Source organism: Taeniopygia guttata, chromosome 3 (assembly GCF_048771995.1).
Source record: "Taeniopygia guttata chromosome 3, bTaeGut7.mat, whole genome shotgun sequence".
Classification (NCBI taxonomy): Eukaryota; Metazoa; Chordata; class Aves; order Passeriformes; family Estrildidae; genus Taeniopygia; species Taeniopygia guttata.
In genome coordinates, this window is record NC_133027.1 from 98,490,851 (window position 1) to 98,506,135 (window position 15,285).

Below are 15,285 nucleotides of genomic sequence, written 5' to 3' on the forward strand. Positions count from 1 at the left end.
TTTTCTAGAACACAGAGGTTCTGAAACTTTGCCTAGGTGTGACTATTTCTATAAAGACCTTATCCTATTGTAAAACAAACCCCTTCTATCTCCCTTATGTACAGAATTATAGAATGGCCTAGGTTGGAAAATACCTCAAAGACCATTTAATTCCAAATCTCCTGCCATGGGCAAGGACACCTTCCACTAGACCAGGTTGCTCAGGACCCCATCCAACCTGGCCTTGAACACTTCCAGGGATGGGGCATCCACAACTTTTCTGGGTAAGCTTTTCCAGTGCCTCACCACCCTCACAGTAAGGAATTTCTTCCTAATATTTAATCTAAACCTGCTCTCTGTTATCTTAAAGCCCTCCATCAATCGCTGTACCTGAGTGGACACTTCACTGTAGACTGTGAAGAGGAATGAAGGGGACTCCAAGCAGCCATGATGCCCTTTCACTGGAGACCACCAACAGGTATTTACCAAAGCACAGTTTTGAAAAGACCTTGTGCTTAGAAACACCAAGACAATGATGAGCTTTATCCATACTCTTTTCCTAGCACTTCTGCTGACTTTATACTAACATAATAAGAAGCAAATCACCATCATGGCACCTAATTTTAGTTTTCTGATTAGCAAAATGGCCATAATAGTATCACTCCCTTTGCACAATTTTGAAGTCTTAAGCTTCAAACCACTTATGTCAATGAAAACTAGGGGGCTGCTTAGACAACTGTACTCATTTTTTTGCTATGGGAAAATGCAAGTAAAAAATGCATTTCTGACATTTAGACACATTTCTTCATGTTGATGTTCCACTCTCTTTATCTCTGGAACAGTCACCACCTGATGTCTCATTTGAGGAGTATGTGGCATACTCCTAAAAGGTTTTTCTAGAGTAGAGCTACATAAGATGACCCAATTAACCTAACAGCTTATGCAGTCCAAAGGCAGCACTCCTGTTCCTTCCTTTCCTCTCTGTGGCACTGGTCCTAGATGCATGGCACCTCTGGGTAACATTTTGTCTTCAGAGATCTGGAGGAATGAGAGTATCCATCTGCACAGACGAGCTTCAGCCCAGCCCTGACTCTTGATGTGACTACAAGTCTTATCTTCAAGCTGCTTCCTTCAGTACACAAGACACTAGATCAAACTGGTAGTGTTGAATAGTGATGAGAAGTGTATGCAATGCCCAATTCAGTTCTCAATCCAGTGCCCAGATCAGCAATAGACTCTAGGTCAATGACTTTTTTCCTAATTGATTTTTTCCAAGGATTAAACATCTGTGTACAAACACTGAAGTTCTTTAATGCTTTTCCAAATTTTGGACAGTCTTGCATAATCATTTCACAATATTTATAGTGGCAATTTGAGTTTCAGCTTAAGTTGTTGCTCTTATCTCCTGATTCTACAGCAATGATGAGGTAAAAGGAAAGACAGAGTGGAAACTATTTTGGCACATATATGCACTTTCCCAATGTGCTAAGAAAACCTTTATCTTTCTCCCCTTCACTGTAGCTAACAGGTCAAAAGAAGGGATACTGTGTACTCCAGAACACAGCAGGAGCTTGTATTGATAAAAGGGGAGTAGAGCACGTCCTGTATCTTGATTTTGGAAAAATACTTGTTACATACAATATAAGCAAGCTAGGGAAAGACAGTCTAAACATAGCTATATATAGGAAGTATGAGAACAGCAGGAAAACCATACTGACAAGGTGAGCATCAAGGATTTACTGCTAAAAGGGAAGCCTGCACCAAAGAGAATTTTGCAACTTACTAAATTCCTATTTAACATATTTTCATTGTGTCCTGGACAGAAACTGTTTTGCTTATGACTGGATGATCAGACAGCAAGCACGTATATTAGATTTACAACTGACTCTAATCTGGGACAGCCTGTGAAATAATTGAGAACAAACGGATTAAGAAAAGAAAATGTAAAAATGTAACAGAAAACAAAAATGAACGCAGTAGTCATTGTAACAATCCACACTGCATCCATAACTGAAAATCACACATAGCTCTACTCTGTCTTCAAAAGGGATACAGTAGATCTAGAAAAGATTCAGTGAAAGTTGATACAGATGACTGAAAATATGGGATGTGTCTTTAGGAAGCCTTTTGGCAGACAGGACAAGACTTTTCAGTCTGAAAGAGAAATGGCTGAGGTAGGATGTATCAGTGACCTATAAACTTCTGAGTGGCATGAAAAAAGGTGAATAGCAAAAAATTATTTATCCTCTTTCAAATAAGACCCAGGCAGCATGAAATAGACTTATGATTGGGTAAGAATAAACAAATAGAGGTAATTTTTAACATAATTGTTAGTTGAGCAGTGTAGCTCTTTCCCACAGAATGTTTTGCATGCCAGAAGTTGAGATTGTTCAAAACTGATTATAAAAATTAATCTAAATAAAGTTTCATATTGATTTCATCATGTAACTTACTAGACTACCAGGATATTAAAAATCTTTGATTATAAAATGATCTGACAGCTCCTGTCCCTGTAAGGCCACAGAAGCAGACAGATACTTCCTGCTGAAACTATCTTCCTGAATGAACATTTAGTATCACATTTATAACATGGATAGCCAAAGAGACTGCAACTCAAAAGACTGTTGTCTTCCCAAATTCTGCAGTCCATCAGCAAGGATAAAAATTGTTCCAAACAGATACCAGTTTTACAGCATTTCAAGAAAACATGATATGAATCCATCTATTTGGAGACCAGCGATGCTTAATTGTTTGTGAGATGAAGTTAAGTTTTCATATGCTTGTAAGGCTGCAACACACAGCCAGGAAATCTAAGTTACATGGTTGTTTAACTGGTAAAATCTGTATAACAATGATTATGCTAATGCTGTCAACACACAGGAACTGGCATATGCTCATAGGCACCAAACACATTCAGTGACTTCGAGAAGACTCAGCATAAAGAAAAAAAGTGGAGGTTTATGCAAAAGCTGCAATTTGAACAGAAAACACAACTAAAATATTAATTTTTTTAAAAATCTAGTTAGTATAACTACTACTTAGATATACTAACTGGAGATTGTTAACTGGATTTACTGCCAGAGTACGCTGATAGATGACCTAGTGAAGTTAGGAATTTCAGACCATGGAACTGGAAAATATTTAAGGTGCAAACTGAAATATGATGAAATAATAAAATATTTCAGTCAATGAAATATTGACATATTAAGTTAATTAAAACATTTAATAAGCTTTATGACCCTTAACTAAGTTTATGCATATTATTAATCCTTCTATTCAATCCAATGCAAGACTAAAGCAGTGCAATATGTTTGTACTCCAAGTGCCCGGCTGAAATGAGTTTTAACAATGCAGCTAAACAGAATGCTGGGATCAGTCAGAAGGCAGTGAACATGATGTAGCCAGTAAGCAGAAACAACATGTAAACTCACCTGCATAGTGTTTTTGAAGTAAATGTTGTATTACCCAAGAAAAATACTGATCACACACCTGTGATTTTCTTGGAGTGTTTAGTGCTTCACAGCTGAGGCTCTTGTTAGCAAATAATTCCTTTGCAAAATGTCCACTCCTAAAAGACAAGCTCACGAAATTTTGTACAACACATAACAGGAAAAATTCTCATCCTTCATCTTTCTTTCTTCCTCATTAGGAAATACTCAGGAAAACTTTGGGGAAAAAAATAAGATTTAACATCATTGTATTTATTAGGTTCCAAAACAATACACATTCACATCCTTTTGAATACAGTACATTTGGCACAGTAATGTTTACGATGAAATAACACTAATGAGTGGCAAGAGATTCAAATTACATCCATAAGAAAAAAAATTCTGTACAAATAAATCCTCACAATAAAAAAAAACCCTACCCCCCTAACTGAATACATTTTATATTTAGCCAGAACTATTCTGCACATAATTTAAAAAGAGGTAATTTTTAAGCCTATTTGGAGAGAATTATTTTTCACCCTTTGGAGAAAAATGTGTTTCCATTTTTAAAGTCTGTTTTGGAGGAAAACCAAGAAACAATGTATTCTTTATAATTATTATTATGAATAATAATTTTGGCATTTTGCACTCATTTTACAAAGAAGGAACAGAAAAGATTCTACAGAACAGGCAGAAATGTAACAGAATGTTCTTGTTTAAGAGTTATCTTTAAAAATGTTCAAGGTAACAGACAGACCTTCTGATGTAAACCCAAGGCAGAGGATCTAACTATTTATACGGAAGAAATATCTGCCCATGCACTAGTTTCTATCTCCTTCACTTTTCTCTTAGCATCTCACCCAACACTGCAGGCACTGAGGCCTCTTAACATATGAACATTTGCTAATTATCTTCATGTTAGAAAGGGGAATACAGACTACATAGCTTGTGCACAACAGCTTTATGGGATGCTTTTATTCCTTCAAAATAAATGCTCAAAGTTCTGTGTAAAGGCCCCTTGTTGGACAAACAGTAGTGCACGATCCCATAACTTGTCTTCCTAGCAGTCTACTCACCCATGGAAAAGAACACCTTAGCATTGTGATCAGTTCTTGCCTGGATGTCAAAAGCTAACTGTGATGAGAAATAAACAGAGCCAGTGGCGAGACACAAATTGATGGGCAGCTCTACAATATATTTCTAAGAGAGAAAGAGATTTAAACATTGAGATGATGCAATCATTAAGATGTTCTGTGCTGGTACTCAGCTCCAGAAGCTAGTCTTTTCCCAGTACAAAAGATTACTGAAGATAAATTAAATTAAACTAAAGGCTTGATCCTTATTACACTTGTAGGCCAGACAACACATTAATTGATATATCATAATATTTAATATTTTGAAATAATCATAAGAATATATATAATAATTACACCTGAGTTTTAAAAACAAAACAAAATGGAACTGAATGGTGTCATCAGTAACAGGCTATGAGCAGCCAGACGCAAAACTGACACAAACTAACTCATCTGTTTGAGACCAAGATTATCTCTTAAAGCCAATGATTCACACTTTGTCCACCATAATTTGTAACATTCCTTTCTCTTTCTGAGCTCTATCATGTCATAATAGAGTTGAAGAGAACTATACAAGAGTTTTAGTATAGCTTAATATATGTCTATGTCTTTTATAACAAAAACCTCATCTTTCTGACAGTAACTTGAACCAATACACATACAAGAGTATTGCACATGGACATTATTATAATTATTCTTTCATAGACTAACATTTTAATAGTATGCCTGAACATGCAGCAGTTGATACCTCTATATTCAATGAATTCCACAGGCCTTGCAGCAAACACTATATACAAAATCTCACCTGTACAAAAGGCAAAAAAGCTTTAGTGCCACTTTGCCAATCACAAGTATATATATTTTTGTGCAGCTGGAAATCCATGTGCAACAATTAAAATGGATTCCAATGACCGCTCACTCAGTCCAGTAAAATATATAATAAAATGACCTCAGCGATACATGTACACAAAAAAAAAAAAAAAAAAAAAAAGAAAAAAAAAAGATTAAAACCAAAACCAAATCACAGGGTACTCCTGGAAATATAAGTACATAACACTGTTTGCGTATCTACAGGAGGTAACTTCACATTAGTAATAATGTCCACATGAGTTACCATTTCAATTCATACACAAAAAAAAAATCAATTTACAGTTTTCAATAATGTCAGTTTGTGAATGTTTGATCTTCAGTTTTTAACACATCTCCACATAATGCATGTGTAGCCTTATTTTGTGTCTTCTAAAAGCAGATTTCTCTTTAGATTTTAAACATAAAACCCAACAAACACAGTAGTATTATGGTTTTGCAAAAGTGTGCAAAAGTAACACACTGCTGAGAAAATAAATATAAATAAGAAATTATTTACCAACTTAGCTACTATGGAAAAGGCAAATTTATAATGTTTATAATTAATTTTTTATGTAAAATTAACTGTAAACATTTGCAAGCTTACCATCACATTAATGATTCATTTAAAAGGACATTAAATTTGGTAACATGGATAGTATACCAAATTGTCTGAAAAACAGTAAAATGGCTATGTATAGTTGAGTTAAATTACTGTAGGCTTTTTATTCTTTAGCCCTTTAATATCTATCCATGTAGCATCTTTCTTGCTTTAAATAAAATTTCAGTTATCTTTTTGTCTCTTATTCCTAAGAGCTTCCCGTGTATTATACAAGGAAGTTCACTGAAAGCCTTAATTGATGTGCTTCTTTTTCTGGACAACTTCATAGTCTGTACCTCTCCACAAAAAAATAATAATTGAGGATTACACCTCCATGAAGGCAGACTTTGCTTTCCAAAGAACATCTGAGTACAGATCTCAGCATAACCACCACTGCAGAAGAAACAGTTCTCACCTTCTTAGCTTAATTATACATGATGATTACAGAATGTGGTCTGCTAAATTGCTTTCAATAGCATAGCTTAATTTCCTATGCAAAAGATGCAATTTTGTCCTCTGGGAATTCCTATTCTTAGGAATAAAAGAAAAGTTGCAAATATATGGCAGTGTGTTACATCCACAATTTCTGATACAAAATTATTTTGCATTGCTTTGTGAGACAGAAATTAAGAGTGCTTTCAGGTCAGAAGATAAAAGGAAAAAAAAAACAATAAATATATATTTTAACTTGGGATATGGGCTCAGGGTAAAAGAAGTAGTTCTTCATCTACTGAGTCTCAGTAATTTGATGATCTCTTCAGAATCACTTCTTGTAGCATCATTCATCCGTCAGCCTAACGTTGTCTATGGCAGTAGCTCTTCTCCAAAATAAGAGAACCCTTTAAATTCTTCTTGATTGATTTGTTTTATAATTGTCTCATCCACTAGTGTTAATACTGGTTCTTCTCGTGTAAAGTCTTGATCAAAGTTATTTACATCCCTTTTGGTTTTCTGAGAAGAAAAATATAAATAAGGTGAATGGTAAAACAGCACAATAAAATAAAAGGTGCTCTCCCCTCCTCTCCAACCCCCCCTGAAAGGCTGAATTTTCTGGAATGATTGAAATAAAAGAGGAGCTACTTCACACAAATAATAACAGACATATGAGAGAAGCTACAGGAGCAAGAAGTATAAATGAGTTTAGGAGAGGCCACAGAAGCAGTACTATAAATGAGGTCCCAGAGACTCGCGGTCTCTGACAGGTGAAGGAACAGCAGTATGATGATAAAGCAGAAAGCTGAGATTAGGACTAGTTTTAAAAAGGCTTTGGCGTAGTAGGCAGTATGGCTATTTCCTCTTGGATTTGAACATAAACATATCTCATTCAGAGTCACAGAGTGAACTGATTTAATTGATTTCCCCCAAACACAGCCCAGTGTTTCAAATCTAAGTTAACAATTTCTTTATATCACCCCAAGTGATACAGGCTACACTCATGTTTAAAAATCTGAGGTAAAGTTTCCAACAGCTCTCAATCCAAAACCCTTGAGTTCAACATTGGATTTCCTAATGCTGCCATATGTAATTGAGAACACCATGCAAAATGTGAAATCCTGTCTCCAGAGAAATCCGCCTCAGAACTCTTCTTTATTTCAATGGCACCAGGATTTTCCCACCCAAGTCTAAAGTCCCTCACTCCTTCAGCAAAGTTGGGCCAATGAAGTGCAGCTGTGCATGTTCTGGGACAAGAGGAATTAAGAGAGACAGTCCTGGGGAGGCTGATTTGCTGTCCTCATGACACTCATGACAGTGACTATCTGTGACCACTTACTTGAAGAAAAACCACTCTAGGCGACAGCAGAAAATGTTCTCCATGGTGATTCCTTTGAACCTGCAGTGCTTACATTTTCTATGTTGGAAGCACATTTCAGGCATGTACAGGTTCAGGGAATGGTACAAACCTTTTTCTTTATGCTGTATCTTTTCTCTTTGTGTCATGGAAACTACTAATTACCTGGGTGATCCTTAATGGAGGCACACTGACACATTGAAACTGAACTTTGTGTTCCTCCTGCCCGTGTATGAGATTAAATGATACTGGAAATAGAACAGCTATTTGACTTGCAAAGTAAAACGATAAAATGAAAAAGTCATACATCATAAATAAATCAATATATTCAAAATGGGATATATGCCACCTTTCCACCTTTCAATGTAGGTAAACTTTTCTATTCTGCAGATATATATATAAATGTATTTTATTAATAGTCAACCTTCACCTACACTGTAAGAACTTCATAGATATAGGGAAAGAAAGGTCTGTGTAAATGCAAGAGACTGTCACTTGTAAACCAAGTACTTTCTAAGTGCAGACAAACAAAAATCCACAATTTCTACCTACAGAATTCCATTAAAAGGAAAGGGATATGGACTTAACAAACATATATATATAGGTATTTATTTAGATTGTTTACATTTGAAATATTTACTTTGTACATAAAGACCAGACATGAAATGTATGTGACTCATGTAAATCTGAATTGCATAAGAGGTATGAGTGACATGGCTTTAGACTTTATGAGAGATTTTTTTAAGTAATTTGGCAAAACCTGCAAAATAAAAATGAAATTCCATCCTAATTTTTAAAAGTATTACATTGCAACTGTGTCTACATTCCTCTTGTTTTCCATGTCTTACCATAGTATTTTCACATACCCACACAATTTGCCGCAGGAATACTCACTAAAGCAGAAGAAGGTGAGTATTTGCAAAGAGTAGAATTCAAATTCAGAACTGTAGTTATATGCAAAGAAATGTGACTACCCTCACACTTTTACAATCTATCAAGGACAAATAAACTCTCAAGTAGCTGAAAACAAATAGAATATATATTATTTTCAGGTTTTTATATTGAACATATTTGTGAAAAGTATTATTTCCTTGCTTAACTTAAAAGAGTTAAATGACAAATTCCCCAAAACTGTCAGGGGCAATTAATTCCCCATAGCTACTTATTCCAGAAATCATGAAGACTTGTGAAGGTGTTGGACAAAAAAGAGCACAGAAGAGTACATATAAAATAGGGTCCCAACATTGGTGTATGTAAATTCTATTGATTAAAAATAATTGTGCTGCCAGTAGGGAATCCCAAACACTTCTGAAACAACAAGCAAAGATATTTGCTTAGATTTAAAAGCTTACAGTGTCTTAAAATATGACTTCAAGACCAAAGAAGGAAAGAGAAGGTTTTACTTTCTCTGATTTATAAACAATTCCATGTAGTTTTGGCAGCACAGGTGTAAATCACCCAGTTTATTAACAGGACAAGCAAGGAGCAATCTATGATTGCAAGGATGTGCTAACAGGTCTCTAATTAACCAACTGATTAAGTGAGATTAAACAAAAGTGAATGGATTAAGCCAAGGTAGCACTCATAACAAGTGCTTCTTTTCAACTGAAAGATTTATTTGAGAAGCCCTCCTTAGCAACTTAGGCACTTTCTTCCTGAAGCTATGACTATTTTGCAAGGCTCCATTTGCTACGACAAAACAGGTCTGGCCACATTTCTGCTACTACTGGTATTTTAATGTACTTGCACTGTGAATACTCTGTAGGCCAAGAGCATGAACCATCCCAGGGTTGCATCATGAGGGCTCAGGATGAAGGTATGAAGGGCTGTGCCTGTCTCCTAGCAGAGAAGCTGAGAAAAGGAGGAAGATCTGCAAGGTAAGGAGAATATATGAAAGAAACAGAGTGCAGCTATTATCTGACTTTGAACATTAAAAAATAATGAAGATAAAAGGAAAAATGTTTAGATTGACTGCTAAATGCTTAATTTAAAATGCAGTAATTATATGGGTGGGATTGTGTTTATTTAGCCTGCAGCTCCTAAGACTCTGGGACACATTATTTTAAACTTTTCTGACTTTTTTCCAGGTTAGACTCTTCAATTTCAGATGACTGAGGAAACTACAATACTAGGAAAGAAGAACATTCAGAACTACAGCTGTCCTGCTAAACAAGATGCTCCTTTTTTTCTCTCTAGACTACCCAAGCATCTTGTCTTTAGCTACACAAGAGCAGGAGCACAGCAGCTACCCATAAGCTCCCAACAGTAGGTGCCCAACTTCACACTGCACTGGCAATGACCAAAAATGGCATAATTCCAACTCTAAATCTCATCAGAATGTTGGCTGCTCCACCAGCAGAAAATCTCTGGTACTGAGAAGGAATAGCGACCACCTCTCGTGCAGAACACGTGCCAGCCACTTGATCTTTTGTTTTTCCCAGCAGTGTGAATGGTGACCCTCAGAGGTCCCATCTGAGCAGTGACTTAGGAGACATGATATGATTAGATGTAAAACTTGAATATTTAATAAACCCATATGACTACCAGCCATCAAGGATGACAATTTTAAAGTCAAAAGCACGTTTTATTCTATTCAACAAGATGAAGATATCAGAACTATAAAAGGCTATCTCTTGATAAAACACCATTTAATCAGCTTTTGTAGTTGGCCTGTACAATTTTGGACAAAGAGCTATTGGGTTTTTTGAGTCAAAGTGCTTTTTTTATTCTCAGATTTCTTCACATATTTATTAAAAGATGCTGTTAATAAGCACACATTAAACGGTGATTTTCTGAATTCTTTTGTTTTCACTGCCATTTCAATAAAACATTCAATTTCTACCTGCAGTTACAAACTCAAGCTTAAGAAAACCCCACTAAAATCTGCTTATTAAGCTTTTTCAATGTTGAGGATTAGCAACCTTGTCTGTCAGTGATTACTGAATGACTTTATATGAATTTCAACATTGAAAAAAGAAATTTAAGTTCATGTTCTTATGACATTCAGAAAGTTAAAACTTGCAGTTCCTTCCATTAATTACATGAAGGAAATGTGAATGATGGGAGCCTTTGGTATTGAAAAGCCACAGAAATCCTTGCAAAAGGCACCTGACAGAGGGTGCTCCAAACCAGGGAACTCAGGAACGCTTGGACAACTCATCAGATGTGTCATGAGGCCAAGAGGCTCAGTGGACTCTCTTCTGCCTAATAAAGATTAATTATCCAGTTTGGAGACATTAAGAAGTCTCTCTCTTTAGTCTGTTACTTATTTCATTTAATTTGCATAAAATCACTGAAACCCTTTCAAGTCCACTGAAACGGACTCTCATAACTGTGCTAGCATTGTCCAGCTGCTTCAAAGGCTACTCAGAGAAGGTAAAAACCAGATGGAGGTGGTGGCTAGGAAAGAACACTGCCACAAAAGAATGGGGTTTGTGTTTTAGCCTGATTGTCCTACAAATTCACAATATGCTGTTTAAATATAACTATAGGAGGCTGCTGCAGCTTTTGGTGTGCAGCTCCAGAGGCACATGGCAGCAAGAACGGGACATGCAGCAGGAGTCACACTTTCTCATATGTATTGGTATCACTTAATTTTATCCAGAATTTTATTTCAGTAAGTAATAAGTGATTCCCATGTTTGACACAGTATCATCAAGAAGAAATTCTTCAATCAGGATCATAAAAGCTCAAACATTTTGTATCTACCTCATAGCTGATAAGATTTTCAGATTATATTTATCAAGACAAAGGGTAACTCAGACATCAAACCAGCTGGTTTGAAGCACAAGGTTATGTGGCTAACCTCACACGTCACCATCCTCTCATTCACCTCTCCTTGTTATGATAACAAAAACCACAGCACAGGCAGAGATCACTTTGCACCATGGGTTGGATTTCTTTTTGTAGAGGTGTAGTAGTTTCTAAATATTTGAGACCAACTATAATGACCACTCACTTTTGCACATAACTTATGCTATTTATAAATAAATTCAGTATGAATATTTTAAAGGAAATGGGCTAAGATGCACAACACTTCAGGCCTATCTTTCAGTTTATCCTCAGGATGCCTCTTCACAGTATTTGCATGTCCTGAGAATCTGTATCAGCATTAGAAGTATTTCCTAGCTTGCCTGATAAAAAATACCTGTTATCAAAATAACTTTATTAGTCAATAAATTTTCTAAGCATGTTACCTGCTCTATTCGCACATGGAAGAGTGACAACACATTTGCTGTAATATATTCAGCTGAATCTTATGATGATGATAAAAAGGCTTTTGAATCCAAGGAGCTTTTTAAAGTATAACAACATTCATTACTTCCAAGCAGAGGGTGAGATTTCATTCTCCTAGACAATGCTTTCATTAGAGGTAAAGGGCACCACATTAAGTGAAAGTAGTGGGAAAGCCTGCCCCCCCCGCCCCCACTCAATAAAGGTGTTAATAGATAGAGAAACAGTATTTGGAAAGCATGTCAACCTATACAGTCCATACTTTAATCTGTTATGAAAGTACACAGATATTTAATAAACACCAAGCAAATTCACAAAATTATAGATTTTAAAAGGGATCATTTGTGATACATTAAAATGAAAAAACATTTATATTGAAATGGTATTCCCTTTCTTAGGACTGTTAAATGGGTCAACTAGGCAGGAGGCCAGAATGTCAGCCTTTGTATTTCACTTTTACATATACTTCCTCAAAACCAGAGCCTCCACAAAACAAAAAGAAAGGCAAATAAAATCAAAGTTCTGCAGGTTCCCTGACAACCAACCTGTGTTCATGGTCTGAGCAATAAACCTCTCTCAGCAGTCCCTGTGAACCTGTTGTCCTCTATGGCCCGACTTGGGTATACTCATCACCCTGAGTACACAGCACTAAAGTTACACACAGTAAAAAGCCATGTATATAGCAAACCTTTGTTCATAGCCTGGTTGCTACACCACAGCAGTTATTTCTGCACAGAACTTGGATGGAGATAGATTCCACAGCAGTTTTAGGGGAGCTCAGCACCAGCTTTCCATCCCTGGTTAGTCCTTTGTCCTCAAAATCCATCGTGTTCTTCTTCTCAGGGCTTGCTTCAATTAGGACTCGATTGTGACACAGAGCCATTGCACATTAGCTATGCTATGGTAGAATACATGCATTTTTTGAAGGGAAAAAAATGCAGGGAAAGAGTGCCAACTTCTGAAATCCTATACTACATTTTGCCCTTAAGGTAGGCTTCTTTGAGAGAAGTAACCTCATGAGGAACAATTTTATTTCTTCTTGGGAAGAGGAGGAAAGACAAGAAGAGAAAGTAATGGAACTATCATATGAAATTACCCTTCACCTGCACAATGCGATTTCTATTGCAAACCCTGTGATCTACTCCGCAGGGCAGATTTTATATGTGTGTCTCTCTAATTCACATTATACCGGCAAGCTTCCATTGATATCCTCAGCTGCTCTAAGGCCATAATCAGCCATGTCCTCTCCCCTCTCACATCCTGGCACACATCCCAGATTAGCCCATTTTCAGTTGTGTTCTCCTGAAACTGCATTTTTACCACTGTCACAGCAGAGTGACAGGAGTCAGGGCTGGTGCATCTGTGACAATGTGCTGAACCACCTGCTGGTGAGTCCTCAAATACACCTGTAGAAGCCTTTTGGCCTTCCCGATCCTTAGCACTTTGGCACAAAGGACTATCCAGACAATGGAGCTGACTTGCAAAGCGGTAGAAAAAGTGAGGCAGGTTGGTAAGTCTAGGGCACATATTCCCAGAATTTTAGTGGCTTCCAGGAGACATCTGCAAAATCACTGAAAAAGTTATCCAAATATAGATTAACTGTGCACTGACGCGTTTGACCAGATATGTCCTATAAAAGATCAATAGATTCACTTTACTTTCCATTCTCTAAGCAATCAGCAAGACAAGGAATAAATTAAGGACGCTGTGATGTTAGTAAATCGGTCAATGATGTAATGAAATATTTCAAGACACTCTATATATCCTGAATAAATACTGACTTTCTAGCATTTTATTTTGCTTACAGTCACCTACACATTTCTTTGCAGAAAAGTACTGCATTATGGAAGCCTTCCTGATGATGGCATGAAATTACATAGCAGTATCTTGTGATTCTGAGTCCTCCTCTATCAAGGAGCATTGACATGCACATTGGGAGGCTGGATGCAAAAAAAAAAATCACAGCTTGAAAGGTGCGACAACACTTACCGTGGGAGCAAAATTCCAAGACTCAGTTACACATAAAAATAATTTGCATTACAGGCCATAGAATAGAAATGCTACACAGTTTTTGGCAAGAATACCTACATTTCTGGGAATTTATGCTCTTTGATACTCTAGCTGATTAGTTTGACATGGATGATGCATATGACAGGCTTTCATACAGCAAAATGGTATAACAGTTTTTAACTAAGACAAAAGGAGAAAGCTACACAATGATGGTTTATTGCTAAAACAACAGAATTGCTAGAGATTATATTTTTAAGTGTAATGATTATTTTTAAGCCTTTACAAAGACAGATCAAAATAAAGACATATGTGACTTAAGAAAGCAGGTGAGGATGTTGCCTTTTCTTCTTCTTTTTTTTTTTTTTTTTTGACTAATGCACATACAGATCATAGGCTAAATAAAAGGCATTGCATGGCTATGTGTGAATGCCTATTACTTCTGCATCTCAATACATCTTTTTTCCACCTTTCTTCCAGACCCTGTAACTGCCTTTTTTGGAACACAGTTTTATTAATAGACACAGCACGACATAGCAGAGTTTGTAGTGACATGACTTGATTCTTGGTTTTGCTACTGATTTGCTTTGAGCTTGAGTAATTTTCATCATTAATCTAGTTTTCTTCTTATTTTTGTTCTCCTATAGGTGGGCTGTGATGTGTCTATCATCTACAATCTCTTGACTGTCTTTCACTTATATGGCTTTTTGCACAGTGGGAACCCCATCTTGCTGGGAATTTGAGCTGTTAATGCAGACATGACAGCAAAAACTCAGTCACCCTTTCTTCTTGGCTTGTCAAATATAACCACACTCTTCCAAAGAGTCATGGGCAGTCATGGGCTTCAGATCCTTCTTTTCCATACTCCAGAATTAAGCCAAGAGAACTGTTGTTCTGTAGGTCCTTCACAAATGTGAATATGGCATGCAAGGAACAAGATCTGTGCTTAAGGTTTTTTGCAAGTGTTTAGACTGAGTGCTCCTCTCATCCCATGGGATTTAAGCATGTGACTTCTGGAGCATGCTGTTCAGAGGACCAGTACAAGGTCTGTGCCTCCACAGCAACAAAATCCCTTATACCAGCACAGCAGCATAACAAGAGGAAGGCAGCGACTAATTAAGTGCTAGGATTCCTCACCATGTAAAGATGCCTTCCCTGTCCTACTGCTGTAGATAAGTAGCTACACATCAACTGCTTCAGTCCTCCCTCTGCCTAGCAGTGCACATGTCAATTTTGCACTAGTATTCTGAGCTGTGAATACCCACACTGACAAAATTTGTGCTGCCCATTTTGGGTGAACGCCCTAGTATGACCTAATTCTTGCATTTG

At 36.7% G+C, this 15,285-nt stretch overlaps 1 protein-coding gene and 1 long non-coding RNA gene across 3 annotated transcripts in view; one reads left to right on the plus strand and one right to left on the minus strand.

Annotated features, from left to right (window-relative positions):
• The first annotated feature begins 348 nt into the window (after positions 1–348).
• On the plus strand, positions 349–9,888 carry LOC116808080 (uncharacterized). The gene is made up of 3 exons (XR_012055290.1): positions 349–457; positions 9,482–9,593; positions 9,804–9,888. It is a non-coding gene; the product is annotated as an uncharacterized lncRNA (long non-coding RNA).
• Positions 3,660–15,285, minus strand: part of PRKCE (protein kinase C epsilon) — a 284,740-nt gene continuing 273,114 nt past the window's right edge. For both annotated transcript variants that reach the window (XM_002196599.7, XM_032747421.3), the window contains one exon: positions 3,660–6,878. In XM_002196599.7, coding sequence (XP_002196635.4) covers positions 6,732–6,878 — 147 coding nt within the window. In that variant the 3' untranslated portion in view covers positions 3,660–6,731. The remainder of the gene's footprint in view (positions 6,879–15,285) is intronic.